General features: G+C 44.7%; 1 protein-coding gene and 1 long non-coding RNA gene across 10 annotated transcripts in view; one reads left to right on the top strand and one right to left on the bottom strand.

Moving 5' to 3' along the window:
• ATP7B (ATPase copper transporting beta) overlaps positions 1-21,827 on the bottom strand; it is a 79,063-nt gene that overhangs the window by 56,313 nt on the left and 923 nt on the right. For 5 of the 9 annotated variants that reach the window (XR_006606938.1, XM_004775207.3, XM_013047195.2 and 2 more), the window contains exon 1: positions 1,889-2,457. The exons of the other annotated variants lie outside the window; for them this stretch is intronic. Coding sequence is in view for 4 of the 5 variants with exons in the window: in XM_004775207.3 (XP_004775264.1) it covers positions 1,889-2,137 (249 nt within the window). In the remaining variant the exon portion in view is untranslated. Of the gene's footprint in view, positions 1-1,888; positions 2,458-21,827 lie in introns of those variants that run through there. 9 annotated transcript variants of the gene reach the window in all.
• LOC123392234 lies at positions 2,494-11,317 on the top strand. The gene is made up of 2 exons (XR_006606939.1): positions 2,494-3,103; positions 10,852-11,317. It is a non-coding gene; the product is annotated as an uncharacterized LOC123392234 (long non-coding RNA).

Here is a 21,827-nt window from a genome sequence, read left to right as displayed (position 1 = left end):
ATTTTGGATCAATACATTGTTGGCAATGAACAGGTACTCATTTACAAATGACTTTTAGCTTGGTTCTTACCATCCTAAACCAGCTACTATAAATTTCCCCCCCTTTTAGAATAATTCATTTGAATTCTTTCTCAAAATAATCCTAAATTTAAAAGTGGGACTGCATGGGGTGCCTGGGTGGCTCAGTGGGTTAAAGCCTCTGCCTTCAGCTCAGGTCATGATCTCAGGGTTCTGGGATCAAGTCCCGCATCGGGCTCTCTGCTCAGCAGGGAGCCTGCTTCCTCCTCTCTCTCTCTCTCTCTGCCTGCCTCTCTGCCCACTTGTGATTTCTCTGTCAAATAAATAAAATCTTAAAAAAACAAAAGTGGGACTTCAATTAAAGGCTACAGATATAGATGTCTATGTCATATGTGTGTGGGTGTATGTTCACAAAATACTAAGTAAAAAATGTAAGATGCATGTACTACTATTACCCCCTGTTCCTGTACCTGTCAATAAATAAGTAGATACAGGTACCATATATGGCTGGGGCATATGGTTGCTTACATTTTCTTCCTAATACTTTCCTTTACTCCCCTTGCCTCATCGTAGATTTGTTCCATATAATGAGCACAACCAGAGCTTGAGAAGGAAATAGCTGGAACTGTGCTCCGACAGATCACCTGGCTGACACAGTTCTCTCAGCCACTCAGAGAGCACCAGACACATCTTGAGTTGGGAATTCTACTGAATATAGTAATTTTGGCATCAATAATACCATGTTGTATTTCTACAGTACTCCACAAAGTGCCTTCACGATCCCAGGAGGTGGGACCGATCATTCCAATTTCCAGTGGGGAATGGGAAGCTGGAGGAGTCGGAAACTCACCTGCCACGTCCCCCAGCCTGGCACCAGAAGAGCATGGATCTGCATCAGACACTCAGGGCCACAGCCTTTACCCTGACCTAGTCTACGTAGGCCCTCCCTCCTGAAGGGCTCCCCCAGACAGGTTCAGGTGGCTCCCCTAGTCATGTGAGATTAGTATGGCCAGTAAAAATGAGAATATTTCACATTCAAATAGGGTGGATTTTGTAAAGCCATTGTCTGAACATTTTAAAGAAATGTCAGGCATTTCCCCCTTCCAAATTTAATATTTTGCTGAGACACTCAACTAAGAAATACAGAAGCTGACCATGTACTGCATTAAAGAAACTCATAAATTTCCTTCAACGGATGTAAATCTTTTGCAGAGTACATTTCAAAATCTTCTTTTCACAAAATTTCCTTTAGCTTTGGGGACTTTTTAAGCCATTAAAACCAGAAGAAACAAAAATAACTCTTAAAGGAGCAAGAGACTTGTGGAAATTTTCTTTTGTATCTAACCAGTATTTGTGTCCATCTGCTTTTATCACTAAAAAAGACCCCACACAAACCACCAGTCCCACGTGGAAATGCCACGAAAAGGCACCATTTTTATGAAACGTTACACTGCCCTGCTTTTGAACATGATCTGATGTTTGGGTTAACAAAACTTTCATTTGCTTAAGAAGAGCAGCTCGTTTTGCAGCAACATGCTCAAAGTATTTATTTAGTCAAATGTGGACATTAACAATATAAGGTACACATTCAAAAAAAAAAAATAAGAAGAGAGGAAAATCCATTTTTGTCTGAGTTGCCTTCTGCAAAACTTCTGCTCCACAGAGGCTTACAAAATATCCTAAAAATAAGCAACAAAACCAGAGAGTTACCGTGATAGACTTTCGTCTCTGGAGATCCACCTTGCCTCTGGCTCCCTTCCCGAGACCGGCTTCCCTGAGCCCCAGTTCGTAGGACATGGGAGAAGCCTCCATCTGCAAGCCCCGGCCAACTCCCCCTCGGCTTTTTACCCCTTTAAGCAATTGCACTGACCTGATTGGAACGGATTCCCCGTGTTCCATTCAAAACCTTCTGTGAACACTCTCCTTCCTCCTCCGAAGTCACTGGCCTGCTGGAGCCCCTGGCCCCAGGGTTCCTCCTGAAGGACCACCGCTTGTGAACGGACACCAGGGTCACCTGTGGGTCACCCAGGGTCGCCAGGAAGGACGGCTCAGGGCTCCTGGGCGTCTCACCCCCAGCTTCCTCCATCGCAGTGTCCACAGTCACACCTTTACCCACCATTCGAGCAAGCAGTTCACCCTCACCACACTACCTGGTCATGGGAGGAGCAAATGCTTTAAAAGTGTCCCCCTAAGTAGCAGGGACAGGCCACCTGCTGTGCTCAGTCCTGCAGAGTCCCCTCTGCTCCAGAGCCAGTTCGGTGAGAGGCTGCCAGCCAAGTCCAGCAGCCGGCTTCAGAACTCGGGCAGGCTGCACGCTGCTAGATATATATTTGCTCTTGTTTACCTACATCCTTCCAACCAATTGGCACCCTCTCACTCATCACACTGCATTCGGCACTGGGAATCTTTGCACACGGCCCCGCGTGTGCCCTCACCCAGCCCTGCCAGGACACCGGGCCAGCATGTGCGGGCGCCCAGCACGTAATCACCTCCCAAAGCTGAGCACAGTTTCCTCTCAGCCATATGCACTGCCAGAACTCCAGCCTTGAGGCAGGGGAGAAACGACACTTCATTTTATTACCAAACTTACAGGGCTTTCTTGGAATAACTTCAGCTGCCTCTTCCATAGCTCCAGAGCTGGCGGGGTGCAGCACACTAGGGGAGAGAAGTATTTCCTAGGCAACATGACTTGCATTTTCAAGAAGGTGTAAGCAAGTTCCATGTTTCCTGCAGCTTTGTTTTCCCTTGGACCAACTTGGTTTGACTTCGGTGAGGACGGACTGCAAAAACTCACTGGATAGCCTGGCTCATCCACTCCTTAGTGGTTAGGTCGGCACCGCCACGACCTAACCCACAGCTCAGGCTTCTCAGGCTACCCGCTGCTCCAGGAGGATTAAGAGAATCCAGGCGGCCTCGCGCTCTGCTGGGCAGCACTGTCTCCCCTCCTGCCCCCACAGGCTCGCTGCTGGGAAAGAGGCAACCTCACCCTCCAGGGGAAGGCACAGCTCTGCCAGCCGCTAATCCTGGCAACGCCGCCCCCTCCAAGTGTGCATGGGAGGAGTGTCCACACTGCCGACTGAACCCGGTGAGTGAAACAGACACTGTATTCTTTTGCTTTCCTCTCCTGGAATGAGCGTGCCCCTGGCAGGGCAGGGTGGGGTCACAGTGGTGTGCCCCTAGAGCACTTAGAGCCCATGGCCTTCTGCTCCAGGGGACTGAGGATTCTGTCTCGCAGTGACCCTTCCTCCCCAATTAAAACAGCCACTGCTGGGTGCCTGGGTGGCTCAGTGGGTTAAGCCGCTGCCTTCGGCTCAGGTCATGATCTCAGAGTCCTGGGATCGAGTCCCGCATCGGGCTCTCTGCTCAGCAGGGAGCCTGCTTCCTCCTCTCTCTCTCTGCCTGTCTCTCTGCCTACTTGTGATCTCTCTCTGTCAAATAAATAAATAAAATCTTAAAAAAAAAAAAAAAAAAAAAAAAAAAAACAGCCACTGCTGCCCCAAGAAGTGCTGCCCCAGACATCTGTTCTCTCTGAGGGAAGGCAGTCTCACCACAGGCCCCCCAGGGCCACCTGCTTTTCTACCCCTCATTTGCTCTGTGGGGACTAGACTGCTTCTGAAACATGCTCAGGGCTGCCACCTCCCAAGTGTCTCGCTTGGCTTCATATCTTCCCCGTGCTCAGTCAAAAAAGAACCTGCCTCCATTTCAAATGAATGACCAAAAAGGTATGGTACATTTGATGCTAAGCGCTTCCGCGCAGGCCGCAAAAGAGCCAGCTTGGAGGAGTCTGGGATATCTGGGCCTGCTCTCTGGCCATCACTCACGTCCTGCTTATCTAGGGTCTCCCTGTTTCCTGACAGGCTCCATCAGGATCTGTGTGTGCCTTCAACCACCGCACAATTCCTTCGTGTGCATTGTAAACATATTCTCTGGAAAGCTGCGGCTTATCTTTTTAAGAGCAGATTTAAAAAAAAAAAAATTGTCATTTTGGGTAGAAAGCCTTCCCCAAAGGTGTGGTTTATCTTTCTGCTGTCTTTTAAAATAGGAGTCACTGTCCAGGTTTCAACTTTTGCTTGGTGATAGGGGGTCACTGTAAATATAAATGCTTCTGTGCTACAGTTTTGGATGATTAATAAGGAAAATATGTTGGAATCACACATCCCCAGTGCTTCTGAACAGTCTACTCTGTTAGCACCAGAGAAAATTTGAATACTTTACTGTAAAATATTTTTACTTCTCCTAACTGGCCACTCAGACCCAGAACACAGCCAGAGAAAGGAGGCTGGGGCCAGGTTATAATAGGGCTGAAGTTTAGACTTTGTCCTGCGGACAGGGGAGAATTGCCAGTTTTTAACGCAAAGGACTTACATGATTTATATTTGTGATTTGGAAATACGGTTTGGGCAGGCATGAGAACGAAGACTCCAAGGTCGGGTGGCGGGGGAGAGGTGGCTATAGGGTTACAAGGAGCAGAGAAAATGAATAGCAGGGTAGGATTAAATAAATGAGGGGGCCCTCCAGGCTCAGTGATCCAGCGATCCGAGCTCGAGAGGACCTGCGGGGCACACTGCCCTTTCCAGTTTGGCAGAGATGAGTAGGCATGGGGGGAAACATGTCTGGGGTGGAAATGGTGGCTTCTCCTTTGTTCCCACAGAGGCTAAGAGACTCGCAAAACAGCCAAAGCATGAACCACTTTCCCAGGCTGAGAATGGAGTCCAAACTCTCTTTCCGGCACCTCCCCCTTTCCTCACACCTGACCCCTGGGCTCCCCTCCTCTGCCCTGCTAATCCTGCTTATCCTTTAAGTCCTGGTCTCCGCGTGGCCTCCATTCACACCAGCAGGGCTCTGTCCCTTATCTGAATTCCAGTGCCACCAATGTCAACACCACAGGCCTTGCAGGGACAGAGTCTCCGAGTGACTGGAGGTGAAGTCTTCTCCCTCCACAGAGGCTGCCTCCAGATCAGTCCATCCTTGCTCCTGATGCCTAGCATGCGCCTGTACCACAAGACACTGGAAGCCACTGGAAGACAAGGTTCTTCTGTCTTCCCTAACACAGTGACAGACAAACCTCATTCCCCGGATGTCATATACAGGCTCACTGAGACCAAGCACAGCAGATCCCAAGGTGCTCTCCCACCTAGGATTTCATGGTGGGTTTTGCCCCCTCGCCCCAGGGCAAGGGCAACTTTGGCTCTCATATTCTTTCTGGAGCTAAAGGTCTTTAAGGGTCTCACTTCAAGGGTCACACTAAATTACCTTTGCCTCTTACAGGTGCAAATTATATCAGCTATTCTCCAAAATAAATTCATCCTACCCACCTTCCCAGTCTCTGTGGATCCTTCTTGCATAAAAATAAAAATCCCTTCGGTGTCCTAACCAATCCTGTTGCAACCTGAGGAGCCCAGGCCCAAAGGCAGATGGGCAGCTCATGTTTCTGTGAGCCTCTAAGCCCGACAACATTCTGTGGAGGAGAGACATCTGGTTCCAGTATTTCAGCACCTGCCGGAGCTCACCAGCTCACCCTGGGTGGAGAGAACGCTGGGCCAGTCCTCCCAGGACAGGCAGAGGAGCCGTGGATCCTATGACAGGACAGGACCACAGAACCTGACACTAAGCCTCACCCTGGGAAGGAGTGGCCCGGAAGGTTCCCAGACAGAGAGCGTGAGCAATACAAACAGCCCATCCTTCACAACGGAGGCGGGATGCTAATACACGAGTGTATTCTGGGGCCTGAGAGCCAACCATTTAGGCCCTATGTGCATCAGAAGACACAAGACACTTTCTGCCCTCAGGAGTTTGTTAGCAGCTTAGGAGAGAACAGTAGAGGACAGTGTTAAAGTATAAAAGAAATCCTTCCAACATTAGGCGCCTGGTGTGGGAGGGGTTGCTGCAGGCCAGTCGGCGGGAAGGACGCAGGGGCTGCTCCTCACATCCCCAGGAACTGGGGGTTTCTGAGACTGAAACAGCTCAGCACAACTTCTGAATTAGTTTATTCACAGGAGAGGAAAGAAGGAAAACCCTGGCTGGATGGCCTACAGCGAGAAAAATTACAATGGCTCTAAACCATAAAGAGACTGGGCAGGGCCAAGTCACTTGAGACCGTCAGAATAAAAGGGAATGTCTTCATTCTAGGGTTAATCACATGCACCTCAACTTCTTTGGCTGCCCTTGCCATCGGAGACCCACCGGGCCCAACTCCAGCCCTCATTCCTTCTATGTTCCCACAGACTCCAGGTCTGTCTGCTCCCAGCTAAATGCGGATGAAACCCAACACAGCCAGGCTGCCTGGCCATGCTGCCTTGAGTCCAGGAACCTGGAGAGAGCCCTTGGTGCCGCCAGCAGTCCACCTGTGCGTCTCCCTCGTCCTCTCCCTCTCCGCTATTCTAGAAGACCCGCCACACGTCCGCCTCTCCCTCCTGCTCCTCTGACCTCCACTCCCTACCCACACGCCCACGGATGAGCCTGCCAACATCTCACCCACCCACCCAGCCACATCCATCCCTCCCTCTGGCTGCAGGGAGAACTGTCCTTGCCCCCCAGGTCAGGCCCCAAGTACCTACCCCCTCCTGGCTTTCCTCTAACAGTGTCCCCCCCCCGACCCCCGCCAACTCCTTCTCCAAGGCCTTCACAGGAGCCTACTAGTAGTCCCCAAAGTCCTTCATGCTAGAGTGGCTTGCTGCTCAGCCCTCGCTTGGATCCTGTCCCTGTCTGTACTCATTCCTTGGTGAGCTCATTCAGTCCAATACCTACAGCACCTCTACCCAGTAACTCCCAATTCCACACGGAGGGATCCGAGGGCCCCACCATCCCCCGCTGGATAGCTGACATGCACTGCGCGCGTTACCTTATCTAAACCTGAGCTCCCAGCACGCTGTCCCTTCCCTGCTTCCGCCAGTCTTTCCCATCTCCGTCCTTCCACCTGCCCTGGGAAAACCTGCATTAAACCTTGACGAGAACCATCTCCTTTCAAACCTGTAGGCAGATGGTCGGCAAATCCTCTCAGTTCCATCTTGAACTACATCCGACCTCCAGGCACTTCTCAGCAGCCCCCCCATAGCCCTGGTCCCAACCTCCAGCATGCCTTACCTGCACTATTCAAACAACCCCCTAAGTGACCTCTGGCCTTCTTCTTGGTCCCTAGAGTCTCCTCTCGACACCCAAACCAGAGAACCCCCTCGAGGGGAAGTCAGATGACTGCAGCCGGCTTTCCAGCCGGTCCTCCCACCACTCACCCCTCACTCACTCAGCTAAAACCATTCGGGTCCTGCTGTTTCTGCACTAAAGCAAGGCTTGCCCCCCACTTGGGGACTTGCCCCCCCCCACCTACTCTCTGGACCTTAAAACAACCTTCTCCCAAAACCCCTTGTCCAGATGGCTCACTTCCTCACCTTCTTTAGGTCTTTGCTCAAATGTCACCTTCTCTGTGGCTTGACCCTAATTACCCTGTTTATATTTCAAACACTCTCACTCCCTATGGTCCTTTCCTGCTTATTTTTCAGAGCACTCAACTATCATCTGATACAGTAATATATATTTTATTTGTTTATGGACCATCTCCCCAATAGGATGTAAGTCTCCCAAGGGCAGGACCCCTTGTCTGTTTTCTTTTCTCACCTCTATTCTCAGCACGACAGCAGCGCTTATATTTAAGCTTCTCGATAAATATTTGTTGAAGGAATGACACAGAAAACGAAACAAAAATAACTTACATATTTGCTTGCTATAAAATAAAACAGGGACTACTCAACTTGCAAGCAAGTATTCAATGTTCAGAAGGTGCCCCATGCAAAGCTGGCTCTCTTCTCCATTGCTTACTCTCTCCCCCTCCAAGCCAAGAGTCTAAACTCAATTACTACGGAGAACAGGCACTGACCTTGCTTAAAAAAAAAAAAAAAAATTCAACAGAATACATCTGAAAATTTGATTGGCTTTATTAAACGATCCATGCATGGGGCAGCATCCCCTTGATCAAGCAGAGGGGTGTTCCCGAGAGTTGCACAAAATGGAAGATTTTAAGGGAAGAAGAGTGGGTCATGAAAGTTGTAAGCAAAAGACAAAAGACTGTTTCAGGCAAGATCACTTTCCCTTAGTGGGAAGAGCAGAGGGTCTTACTATGCAGACTACCTCATCTGCCTTTAGGGGGATGGAGAAGACCCATGTGACAAATTACGTTGTAGGCGCTTATCAGAAAACTCTTAACTAACACCTTCAGAGTTGTATTCCTGCAGGAGGTTGAAACTGCAATTAGATTAGGTACCAAACCTGCTAGTTTATAGTGAAGGGGACTTAACCTAAGTGATACAATTTTGATCCTGTTGTTTTCTTTTTAACACATTCCACCTAAGTGAGGCTCTCGGACTCTAGAGTTTCCAAGAGTATGTTAGGAGCTGGAGTTTTACACACTAAAATCTTCTAATTTAAAAATGTTGAAGGGTGCCTGGGTGGCTCAGTGGGTTAAGCCGCTGCCTTCAGCTCAGGTCATGATCTCAGGGTCCTGGGATCAAGTCCCGCATCGGGCTCTCTGCTCAGCGGGGAGCCTGCTTCCCTTTCGCTCTCTCTCTGCCTGCCTCTCTCTCCGTCTACTTGTGATCTCTCTCTGTCAAATAAATAAATAAAATCTTAAAAAAAAAAATGCTGAAAACAGACGCAGAGTTCTGGCCAAAGAAATACAAGGAAAAGCTGCTTGTCAGATCTCCTGAGGAGGTTCCCCAAAAGAGAAAGTAGATTGGTCCTTACCCCTTCCTCATTTCTGCTGTGTGACATAGATTAAAGGGCTGGAGTCCTGGCAGCCTCCTTAGGGCCATGAGGTATCCATGAAGATGAAGGTTGCGTCAAAGCTTTCTAGAGCAGACAGAAAAGAAGTCTGTGTCCCTGATGACCCTGGAGATGCCACACCAACCTGAACACTTGCCTCCAGACTTCACTAACAGCCATATTGTTGGATTTTCTGTTTCCCATAGCCAAACATAATTCTAATACAAGTGTCAAATGCAGTAGAGGGGAGGGACTTCTGGCATGGCAGTGTGAGCTGTGCAGACCAGCTCCCCAGTGAAACTGGTGAAAATTATTTTAAAGAAACCAAACAAACAAGGAAAGGCTCTCGAAATGATCCTAAAAAATACAGCAAATGAAAAAACCATTTGTTCAAGAACACCTCTTAAAATTTGGTAAGAGCAGTAAGAGTCGATGCTGTTTGAATCAAGACCACACTCCCTTTTCTGAACTCACCAAGGTGGAAAACTCCACTTGATTGGTGCAGCCAAGAATACAGGGATCCCTCTCCACCCAGCTACCAGTCAGTGGGCTTTCTTCCCAGGAGGGGCAAGACATCAGCATTTCTCACCCTGGCCATCTCATTCTGGAGGCTAAGTTGTAGGCTAATGCAGCCAAGAGGTGGAGGGTCCCTTCTTCCATCTCATCCCCACTGATGGCATGAAGGCTCTACCTTGACAATGGCGCACCCAGAATATGGCACCCCAACTGACCTTGCCAGGACTCATAATGTGGAAGAGAGGAAAACAGAGCAGAACTGAGGGTACTGCCTGCCCCCTGCTGCGGCGAATTCCCTTTCCCAAGCACTCAGCTCCTACAGAGGGAGAATCACTCAGAAAGAAGTGTGACATTGTTCTCATTCCCAACTCAACCCTTGGTTCAGAAGTTCTGCCTGGGTGAAAGGCAACTGGATGGAGAATGGTAGAACCATTGGACGAGTCTAAACTATAGGCTGGCCAGTTTGCTGGAGTAACAAGGAGGGGTGGGGTGGTGGGGGTGGAGAGAGCCAAGAGGAGCACGGCCTGAGGTCAGAACAAATCTCAAAACACTGAGCTCAGGGAGCCTGGGTGGCTCAGCTGGTTAAGCCACTGCCTTGCTCAGATCATGATCTCAGGATCCTAATATCAAGCCCCACATTGGGCTCTCTGCTCTGCAGGGAGCCTGTTTCCCCCTCTCTCTCTGCCTGCCTCTGCCTACTTGTGATATCTCTCTCTCTCTCTGTCAAATAAATAAATAAATCTTTAAAAATAATAAAGTAAAATATAAAAAACACTAAGCTCAAAAACATCCCGTCAAAGGGCAGTGGTGGTGAGGAAGTGAGGAAGTAGCAGTTTCCAGAATCATCTAAAATGCCCAGTTTCTACCCAAAAATTGTGAGACATGCAAAGAAAAAGTATGATCCACACATCAGGGGGAAACAAAGCAGCCAACAGAAACTGCCTCTGACTACAACTGGTTGTAGGATTTACTATACAAAGACTGAAACCATTAAAACAATTTGAACTAAAGGAAGGGATGATGACATGTTGCATTAAATAGAGAATATCAATAAGGAGATAGAAAGTATAAAAAAGAACAGAATGGAAATTCTGGAGTTGAAAAGTATAGTAACTGAAATGAAAATTCAGTTGGGTCCAACGGTAGCTCTGACCTGAAAGAATTAGCCAACAAGAAGAGATCAAAGAGATAATGTAATCTAACAGCAGAGAGGAAACAAGGACTGAAGAAAACTGAATAAAACCTCATGAAACAGGGGCACCTGGGTGGCTCAGTTGGTTAAGCATCTGCCTTGGGCTTGGGTCATGATCCCAGGGTCCTGGAATTGAGCCCAGCATTGGGCTCCTTGCTCAGCAGGGAGTCTGCTTCTCCCTCTCCCTCTGCTCCTCCCGCTGCCTGTGCTCTCTCTTCCTCTGACAAATAAATAAATAAAATCTTAAAAAAAAAAAGAACAAGAATTCAAGAAACTGAGCCTCACAGAGTCAATGAGGTTGCAACTCACAGAAAGTTTAAAGCTTATTTCTCAGAGAACTGCTTCCCCCTAATCAGCTATTGTTGTCTTTTCAGAACCCAGTATCTAATCCACTTGTGGTCTCCACAGAAGCCTGGACTCAAGGTTAACTGATGAGATTCCAGCCTATGAACAAGCAAGGCCCTGTCTTCCTTACCCAAGATAAGGAGCCCAAGACCCCTTGCAGTTTATACCAGCTCTTGAAGCATACGCACACCCCCTCTCCCTGTCCTAAGATAACGTCCTAACATCAGGGGCTCAATTTTGTTTCATTCTCATATTGTCTTCTCCTAAAGTGAACATGGGGCATATGTTACGTATATGTTTGCTCAATACACACACTCCATCATTCCTCATGAAGAGTCATAAGTTTCTCCCCACCCTCATCAATATGTAGACAATCTCAACCCCTAAATGTTATAAAAAGCTTATTCTGTCCCCCTTCCAGGAAGTGAGTTTCAGGATTGCCCTCCCAACTCCTCATCTGCCTGCCTCTTGAATAAACCCTTATCTTGCTGCAAATCATTCTGGGCTGTTGGCTTTGTTGCACATCAGGCAGACAGGCTTGGTCTTGGTTACACTCATGGGAATTTGGGACACCACTACCCAGACCACATATGTGTGATGAGAGACCAGGAGAAAGGAACAGGAAAAATACTCAAAGAAATAGTTACTAAAAGCCCCAAATTTATTTATTTTTTAAAAATATTTTATTTATTTATTTATTTATTTGACAGACACAAGAGAGAGAGAGATCACAAGTAGGCAGAAAGGCAGGCAGAGAGAGAGAGAAGGAAGCAGGCTCCCTGCTGAGCAGAGTGCCCGATGCGGGGCTCGATCCCAGGATCCTGAGATCATGACCTGAGCTGACGGCAGAGGCTTAACCTACTAAGCCACCCAGGCATCCCTGAAAACCCCAAATCTAATGGAAAAAAAATAGCCTATATGTCCAGAAAGTTTGATAAACTTTAGATTCAAAAAACACAAACAGACTAAAAATAAAAGAATGGAAAAAGATGTAGCAGGCAAACAGTAACAAGAAAGCTGATGTGGCTAGGCTGCCAAACTAAACAGACTTTAAAACAGTGTTACCAGAAACAAAGAGGTACATTTTATAATGATAAAACCTGCCACCGGGAAGATATAAAAATTATAAACATACACATCTAAGAACAGCACACAAAATACATGACAAAAAAACCTGACAGAAATAAAAAGAAAAAAAGACAATTTCCCAGGGACAGTTGGAGACTTCAACACCCACTTTCAATAATGAACCAAACTGGGCAGAGCATCAACAAGGAAACAGGTGATATTGTGATTTATAATAAGAAATATCTATTTGGGGAGTGCCTGGGTGGCTCAGATGGTTAAGCATCTGTTTTCGGCTCAGGTCATGACCTCACAGTCCTGGGATCAAGCCCCAGGTCGGGCTCTCTGATCAGGGGGAGCCTGCTTCTCCCTCTCCCTGCCACTCCCCGTGCTTGTGCTCTCTCCCTCCCTGCCAAAGCAATAAATAAAATATTTTTTAAGATAAGGAAGAAAGAAAATAGGAAAGAAGGAAGGAATAAATAAATATTTGGTCTCCTAAAGCCCTTGGAAATTTCTAAGTGATGCGTGATTAAAGTTCTCTCTCAGACCCTGCCCAATTTAGCACTTCCATCTAACTGTTCCGGAGTTCTATCTTTTATAATACACTGATGTAAGGAAGTACTTCCCTGAGTTCTGTGAGTCACTCTAGCAAATTAATTGAACCCACGGAGGGGGTTGTTGGAACATCCATCCTATGGTCCTTCAGACACATGGGTGACAATGTGGACTGGGGACTGGTGTCTGATGTGGCAGGTAGGAGGGGAGAATATAGGACTGAGCCCTGAACCTGTGGGTTCTGATGCTATCTCCAGGTAGAGAACTTAAGGATGAAGTTAAATTGTAGAACACCCAGCTGGCTCAAGAATTTCTTGCTGTATTGGGAGCCTGGGTGGCTCAGTGGGTTAAGCCTCTGCCTTTAGCTTGGGTCATGGTCTCAGGGTCCTGGGCTCAAGCCCCGTGTTGGGTTCTCTGCTCGGCAGGGAGCCTGTTTCCACCGCTCCCCCACCCCCCGCCTGCCTGTCTGCCTGCTTGTGATCTCTGTCTGTCAAATAAATAAATAAAATCTTATTTTTTAAAAAAAGGCAAAAAAAAAAAACCCAACAAAAAAAAAAAAACCAATTGCTTGGTGTGGACAAAAAAAACCCAGACACTGGCATTGGTATCAGAGTTGCAAAAGAGAAGATAGGAACAACACTATAAACCAATCAGACCTCCCCGATATAGACAGAACCCTCCACCTAAGAACAGTATAATAGACTTGTTTTCGAGTGTACATGGAACATTCTTCAGGATATACCATAGGCTAGGCCATAAAATAAATCTCAATAAATTTTAAGAAATGGAAATAATGAAAAGTTCAACCACAATAGAATCAGCAACAGAAAGAAATCTGGGAAACTCACAAATATGTGGAAATTAAGCAGGACACTCCTTAATAACCAGTGGGTCAAAGAAGAAATCAAAAGGAAGATTAGGAAATACTCTGGAGACAAATGAAATGAAGACATAACATACCAAAATTTATGGGATGCAACTAAAGCAGTGCTTAAAGGGAAACTGATAGTCCTCACTGCCTGTATTAAGAAAGAAGGATCTCAAATAGATAACCCAACCTTCTGCTTAAGACACTGGAAAAAGATGACTAAAGTAAACGTAAAGAAGCAAAAGAAAATTCTATTAGTATCCTAGTATTGCTATAACAAAACACCACAAATTGAGTACTAGAAATTTATTCTCCCGTAGTTCTGGTGGCTAGAAGTCAAAATTTCCCTTTTTGGAGCTCTGAAGGAGAATCTGTTCCATGACTGTCTCCTACTTCCTGGTGGTTGCTGGCAATCTTTAGCATTTCTTGGTAAATGGAAGCATCCCTCCAATCTGTTTCTATAATCATATGCCATTCTCTTCTCTGTGTCTTCACATGGCATTCTTTTAAGAATAGCAGAAACTGGATTTAAGATCTACCAGAAGGCCATATGACTTCATCTCAAGGTAACTAATTACACCTGCAAAGACCCTACTTCCACAGAAGATGACACTCACCGGTACGAGGGCTTGGGACTCCAATCTATCTTTCAGGGGACACAGTTCAACCCATGATGCAAGAGAATAAAGGACTAGAGTAGAAATTAATGAAATAGAGAGTAGAAGAATACAGAAAACTGTCAAAACCAAAAGCTGATTCTTTGAAAAGATCAACAAAATTGGTAATCCTTTAGCTAGAATGACCAAGAAAACAGAGAGAGAAGACTCAAAGTATGAGAATCAGAAATGAAAGAGGGGTTATTATCACTGATCTTGAAGAAATAAGGATTATAAAAAAATACCAGAAACAACTATATGCCATTAAATTAGATATCTTGGATGCAACAGGCCAATCCTAGAAAGAAAAACTACAAAACGAAATAGACCATCTGAATCAATTTTCAACAAGTAAGATCTTGAATAATAATTGGAAATCTTCCCATGAAGAAAAGCCCAAGCTCAGATAGCTTCAGCACTAAATACCATCAAAGATTAATTGAGGAATATACAAAATGTTAATAAAGTCTTCAAAAAAAACCCCAAAAGACAAAGGAATGCTTCTCAACTCATTCTATGCATGAAGCCAGCATTATTACCCTGATACTAAAACCAGTCAAAGATATCACAAGAAAGCTATAAACCAGTATCTCATGGGAATATGGACATGAAAATTCCTCACCTATATTAAAGGAAACCCAGTCCAGTAACATATACAAAGATTACATGCTAAGACCAAGTGGGATTTGTCCCAAGAATGAAAGTCTAGTTTAATATCCAAAATCAATTAATGGAATGCACCACATCGAAAGAATAAATATCAAAAGATGGACATCCCAATAGACACAGAGAAAGCATATGACAAAATCCAAAATCCTTTCATGATAAAAACACTTGAGAAACTAGGAATTGGGAGGGAACTTCCTCAACCTGACAACGGGTATCCATGAAAAACCTTACACCTAACATCGTACTTTATGGTGAAAGACTGGAAGCTTTCCCCAAGATCAGGAACAAGACAAAGATTTCCGTTTATGGAAAATCTTCATAGTAGGGAAATCTAAAGAGCTAGAAAGTAGACTCATTGTTGCTTAGGCGTGGGGATCATGGGGAGGAAGGGAGTGAGAGCTGAAGGTGTAGGGTTTCTTTCTGAGGTAACGAAAATATTCTAAAATTGTCTGTGGTTGATAAATGCATGTATCTGTGAGTTACATCTCAAGAAATTCTTTTTTTTAATGTAGTAGAGAGACTATTAAAAGAAGAATTGGGGAGGATATTCCTTTAGCATTCATGGAAACCTAGAGGTTCCAGGTAAGTGGTAAAATACTAGGAACAGAAATGGATAGAGTGCCAGTGTACACCAGCAGATTGCTAGTAGCTGCAAAATCCCACAAACCACCCAAATCCTTCAAGGAAAAAGGTTACTGATGCTATATTCCCACAGTGGCATAATGCATAGTGACAAATCTTAGAAACTCAATGTCCAGTGAATTAAACTACCGGGACTACACCAAAATAAAAAGTTTCTGTGCAGCAAAAGAAACCATCAAAAAAACAAAAAAGCAACCTACCATACTGAAAAAGCAATCTCCCATACTGAATGGGAGAAGATAGTTGCAAGTGACATATATGATAAAGGGCTAATATCTAAAATACATAAAGAACTTACATAACTCAGGGCGCCTGAGTGGCTCAGTCAGTTAAGCGTCTGCCTTTGGCTCAGGTCATGATCCTGGGGTCGTGGATCAAGTCCCACATTGGGCTCCCTGCTCAGTGGGGATGCTGCTTCCCTCCTCGCCCTCCGCCCTGCTTATCCTTGCTCTCGCTTGCTCTCTCTCAAATAAATAAAATCTTAAAAAAAAAAAAAAACTTTAATAACTCAACACCAAGGAAACACATAATCCAATTAAAAATGAGCAGAGAATTTGAGCATTTTTTCAAAGACATACAGGTGGCCAACAGACCCATGAAGAGATGTTCAACATCACTAATCTTCAAGGAAATTCAAATCAAGACCACAACAAGATTATCACCTCACACCTGTCAGAATGGCTAAAATCAAAAACACAAGAAACAAGTGCTGGCGAGGATGTGGAGAAAGGGGAACCCAGGCCCATTGTTGATGGGAATGCAAACTGGTGCAGCCAGTGGAAAACAGTATGGAGGTTCTTCAAAAAAATTAAAAATAGAAATACCATGTGATCCAGTAATTCCAGTGCTGGATATTTACCTGAAGAAAAGTAAAACATTAATTTGAAAATAGATATGCACCCCTATGTTTACTGTAGCACCATTTATAAGAGCCAAGATACAGGAGCAAACCAAGAGTCCATCCATAGATGAACAGATTAAAGATGTGGTGTGTAAGTGTGTAGATACAAAAAATGGAGTATAAGCCATAAAATGATGAAATCTTGCCATTTGCAACAACATGGATGGATCTAGAGGGTATACCACTAGGCGAAATAAGGCAGCCAGAGAAAGACAAACACCCTATGATTTCAATCATATGTGGAATTTAAGAAATAAAACAAAGAACAAAAGAGACCAAAAAACAGACTCTTAAATACAGAGAATAAATTAATGGTTGCCATAAGGGAGGTGGATGGAGGTAGGTGAAACAGTTGAAGGGGATTAAGAGCACCCTCCTCACGATGAGCACTGAGGAATGTAGAGAATTACGGAAACTGACATAACACTGTGTCTTAATTATACTGAATTAAAAATGAAAAACTTTTATTTAAATTAAATAAATAACTTCCCTAATGTAATGCCTAGTGAGAAAAGTTAGTCCCAGAAGACTAAAAATACTATGGAAATTTTTTATAAAGCTCAGAAACAAGCAAAAGTAAATAATATATTGTTCCGGCATTCATATACATGTGATAAAACTTTACAAAAACAAAAAGCCAGGTTACAATAAACAAAAAACTGTTTTTTTGTTTATTGTCATGTTTTTTAGCTATATATCTGGTTGCACACATTTCTTTTATGCTTAATAAACTGATAGAATAATAAAAGAAAAATCTTAAATGGGAGAGTGAAAAGATGCAAATGCAAAACGATTCTTTCGGAAGAAGGGGAGGGGAGAAATAATACAAGAGCTAATGGGAGACACCAAGTAAAGGGAGAGATTTTTAAATGGAGGCAAATGGCACGAATCAATAATTTTCTCCCAAAAGGGAGAAATTTGCAGAGGAAAAGACTGGAGGGGAGAGAAGAGATGAAGTGATGACCAGTATGGGCTCCAGAACACATAGACAAGAAAGGGCAGAGGTCAAGGGTACTCATAACAAAGATGACCTTGAAAAGAAAGCAAGCCCCCTGAGACTAGATGAGGAAGTGAGAATAGGTTGTAGAGTTAAATAAAATTTTGGAAGAAGGTTCAAGGAGGTAGGCAGAAAGTGGAACAAAGTCTGATACAGTAGTGACAGTTTTCTCAAAGTAAGAACCGAGGTCATTTGTTGAGAATAAGGAAGGCGGAGATGGAGCACAAGGCTGAGTCGCAAAAGGTTGCCAGAGAACAAGTGAAAAGCATTTGTGGGCACAGCTGAGATTAGAAACAAGAGCTAGCAGCAACAACCACGTGGTTGGCTGACTGTGCTAGCTTCTACCACTCTGGTGCAGGAGCAGAGAAGGCAGGCCCCTAGTACAGCACTGCCCTGGGGCAGCAGGGAGAGGAACCCCCGGGTGGGGGCGGGGTGGCATGGAGATGCTACTGACTAAACCATTCGGTCTGTCAGGATAGGGAGAGGCCACAGATTGCTGATAATGACAGACTCGCTGATGGGCAGCTTTTTAAGGCTGTTAAAACACACACACACCATGGAGTTTAGAAAAAAAAAAAAAAATCCATCAGAGACTGAATGGACTATAATTCACCAAAATGTTAACACTGGTTCTCTGTCAGTTGTAAGAATGGACTTTTTTTATTTCTAAAAATTAATAACCTAATGTAGTAAAAGCAAATAATGAAGGAAATTTATAAATATGCTGACAGTCATCCTAAGAGTGATAAGAGTAATAGTCAATTTTCCCCTTGGGGCTTTGTTTTCCAAATCTCCCTTATAGAATTAAATTACTTTTATAATAGTAATTTTTTAAAAGAATTCTGAGTGTTTCTAATGCCTGGTGCAGAGAACTTTTGAGTTTCTGTAGGGACTGAGGTTTCAACACAACTGATGCATTCTCAATCCTGATGTTTTTAAATCATATTTAGCATGTCAGTCACATCACAATAAAAAGTCGCTCTGCTTTGCCCTGGGCTTTATCTCATGACCTTTGATCTGCTCAGATTTTTCTCCTTTAACTTAGTTTAAAAAAAAAAAAAAAAGTCAGACATTTGAGAATTTCACCTGGTAATGATTCTAATCCTATAGATAAAAATAACATCGCACCCACTGGAATATGGACACTTTCCTGCTACCCATCAGTGGCATCAGTGACCAGTCATTATGGCCCTGGGCCATCTCCATCCTTGCCATGAAGATAAATGTCAGATAAAGAAGCATTTAAAATCCAATTCTCTTGCTGCCCACACCTTCCATCACCCCCAGCCCCGCATGTCCCCAATTTATCCCCAGTTACTCGTGTACCAGCTACACTCTGTGTGTTGCTGGTAGGACTGCCTGACACACTGACACTCTGACACTGAGAAGTCTAGAAAACCCTTCTCTCCTGACACAACAACTCCACAGAGAATGGGACTCCCAGCTCTGTAGTATTTCAGTCACCTTGGGACTGGGTGGGCTGACCCCAGCAAAGGCCTCTAAGCAAGTCTCCAGCAGCTCACTTCCCCACTGACCCTTCTTTGGAGGAGCACCTCACACTGTTTGCCCAGGTTCCACAAACTCCCCAGTCTGTGGGACAAAGTCCAAAGACCTGAACAACAAGGCCTCCCCCCTCACCTTTCCAGCCCTGCCCAGCCACTCAGAACAAACCCATCTTTCCATTCCTATCCTCTGGACCTTGGCACATGCTGGTCCCTACCTGGGACATCCCTCCCTTCACTCTTCCGTGTGCCCAGCTAACACAGAGCATTTCTCCTTCAACACCTCACTCATGCAACATGTCTTCTTGAAGTTCTTTTTTAGCCCTTACATTCTTGCCTTTGAATGCTGTGCTGTGTAGACAACTGTGACTGTCAGCTCCAAGAGCATGTGGGTGGGCCTCTATTCATCTCTGTGCCACTCTCACACCGCTTTGGCTCAGAAACAGAAGCTGCTCCATATTGGTCAGGTGGAATGACCCAGCTCCACAGACCACCACCTCCCCTCCAGCGGCACTGCTTCCCCAGACAGGTTTCTGAAGAGAAAACAATGGCAAGAGAGGGGGAGAGCAGGGAGGGTAGGGAAGAATCTTGCTATAAACCATTCATTCAGGAATGCCTGTAGTGCACCTATTATTATGGGCTATGGAGAATATTTTTTAAGGTACAAACCTGGGGCTCTGGGTGGCTCAGCTGGTTAAGCATCTGACTCTTGGTTTCATTCAGCTCAGGTGGTGATTTCAGGGTTGTGAGATCGAGCCCCAAGTTGGGTTCCTTGCTCTGCATGGAGTCTGCTTTAGATTCTCTCTCCCTCTCCCCTGCCCCTCTGCCTGCTATGCAAGTGCTTACACACACACACACTCTTTCTCTCTCTCTCAAAATAAATAAATAAAATATTAAAAAAAAATACAAACCTGGTCCCTACTTTTAAGATGCAGAGTTACAAAAAACAAACAAACAAAACCACTATATTCAAATAAGTTTAAACAATCATACCAAACAGTATACCAGATGTCATGGAAGTCTGAAAGAAAATACCAACCTGAGAAAGTAAAAAAGGCCTGCCTAGGACTCAATGCCAGATTTGCCTCTTACTACCTATAGTACCTTGGGCAACCTTCTTAACTTCTCTCTGCCTCAGCTTCCCCATCTGTAAAGATGAACCCTGACCTTGTTTTGTATACTTTCTCTCCTCTCTGCTTCAGCCACTCTGGCTTTCTCTTACTGTTTCTTTAATATTCAGGTTACGCCTGACTTAGGACCTTGACACCTGGTTACTCAACCTACAAGTCTTCTCCCAAATCTGAACCATTCAGGTATCTACTCATACAATCATCTCAGAGAATTTCCTGACACCTAAGATAGGATCTCCCCTCCCATGTTATTCAAAATGCCCATAACCCTCCATTATTCACAATGCTTATTAGTTTCAAAAATCACACTATTTGTACACCCTTTTTTCTTAGGATTTATTGATTTGTTTTAGAGATAGAGCAGGAGCATGAGGGGCAGAAGGAGAGGAGAGAATCTCAAGCCAACTCTGGGCTGAGCATAGAACCAATATGGGGCTGGATTGCATGACCCTGAGACCACACCTGAGCTGAAACCAAGAGTCAGATGCTTAACCAACTGTGCCACCAGGGCGCCTCTTTGTTTACCCTTTTAAATTTCTGCATCTCCCTCTAGGCATAAGTTCTTTGAGGGCAGGGTCTTAGTCATACCCTGATCCCCAGTGTCCAGAATACCAGGCACATAATACAAAAAAAAAAAAAAAAAAAAAGGAAAAAAGGTTAAATAAATGGTGGTAAGAGGAAAATAAGACCTATATCAAAGGGTTTTATGCACACAGGGGTATATAAAGTGCTTAACACAGCATCTAGCAGTGGTAAGCTCAATAACATGGCTAATACTATTATCTGAGGAATCCAGAAGAGGGTGAGGTCAACAATGGGAGAAGCAGTTACCAAAGTTTCCAGGAGAAAGCATCTTGAGCTTGATCTGGAAGGATAAGGATTTTTCTGATGGGTAGAGAGGTGGGGGTGCTGCAAGTGTCTCCCCGTCTGAGACACCCCACCCTCATGTGTTCTTCACATCTCCATTAAATGCAGAGTCATCACACTAAGAATCATCGATTAGCCAGCCTCTCTCTATAACCATCCATTTATCCACTTACCTTTCATTGCTATACCACCAGAGCCCAAGACAGATTTCACTACAAAAGGGCACACAATAATGTTAACTTGGGAATCTGCAGACCAGCATTTCACTACATGTTTATCCTGAGAAATATCCAAGTGTCAGCCCTACAAATCATGTACAAGGATGTCCATTACAGCATGGCTTGTGAGGGGAAGAAAAATTAGAAGCATCCAGAAGGATCACCCACAGGGAAAAGATAAACATACTATGGTCTGCACATGGTATGCAGCCATATTGTACAGAGGTTAAACCAAACAAGACAGATGCTTATGTACTAACCTGAAGCAATCTCTAAACACAGTTCTCTTGAAAGGGGGTGGGGGGAAACGTTGGAGAATTACACTATGTGGTCTCATTTAAGTGAAACAAAACAAAAATTTTAAAACCACCCACATACAAAACCTAAAGATTTCTCTAGATACACACATTTTTTTAAACCACAGTATTTTCAGCTCTTCAACACCATGTTGAAACACAGTAAGTTTTCAATAAATGTTTGCTGAACAAATGAAGAACAGAACAGAAAAGGACTAGAGAGTAGATCTGCTTTTCATGCTCAATAATTCTGAACTGTTTGCATGTTTAAGTCACCGCATTAGTTCTTTAAAAAAGAAAAGTTGCAGGGGGCGCATGGGCGGTTCAGTGGGTTAAGCGCCACTCTTGATCTCAGCTCAGGCAGGTCTTGATCTCAGGGTCCTGAGTTCAGTCCCCCTATTGAGCTCCACAGGGGGAATAGAGCCTACTCACCCCAAAAAAAAAAAAAAAAACCTTGCAGGACCTGAATACATCATAAAGAGATCCACGCACTCCGAGTAACTTCTCTAGGTAATTAATTTAATCGTTCTAGGCAATTAAGAGCTCTTATACAGCAACTCGACGCTCTCTTTACATCTCCAGCTTCAGATCCCTTAACAAAGATGAGTGGAAAAGTGCTGGGTTTTAAATTGCTCCTGC

This window comes from Mustela putorius, unplaced genomic scaffold, assembly GCF_011764305.1.
Source record: "Mustela putorius furo isolate JIRA1106 unplaced genomic scaffold, ASM1176430v1.1 tig00000461_pilon_pilon_pilon, whole genome shotgun sequence".
Taxonomy (NCBI): Eukaryota; Metazoa; Chordata; class Mammalia; order Carnivora; family Mustelidae; genus Mustela; species Mustela putorius.
This window is presented reverse-complemented; position numbering and strand designations above follow the sequence as displayed.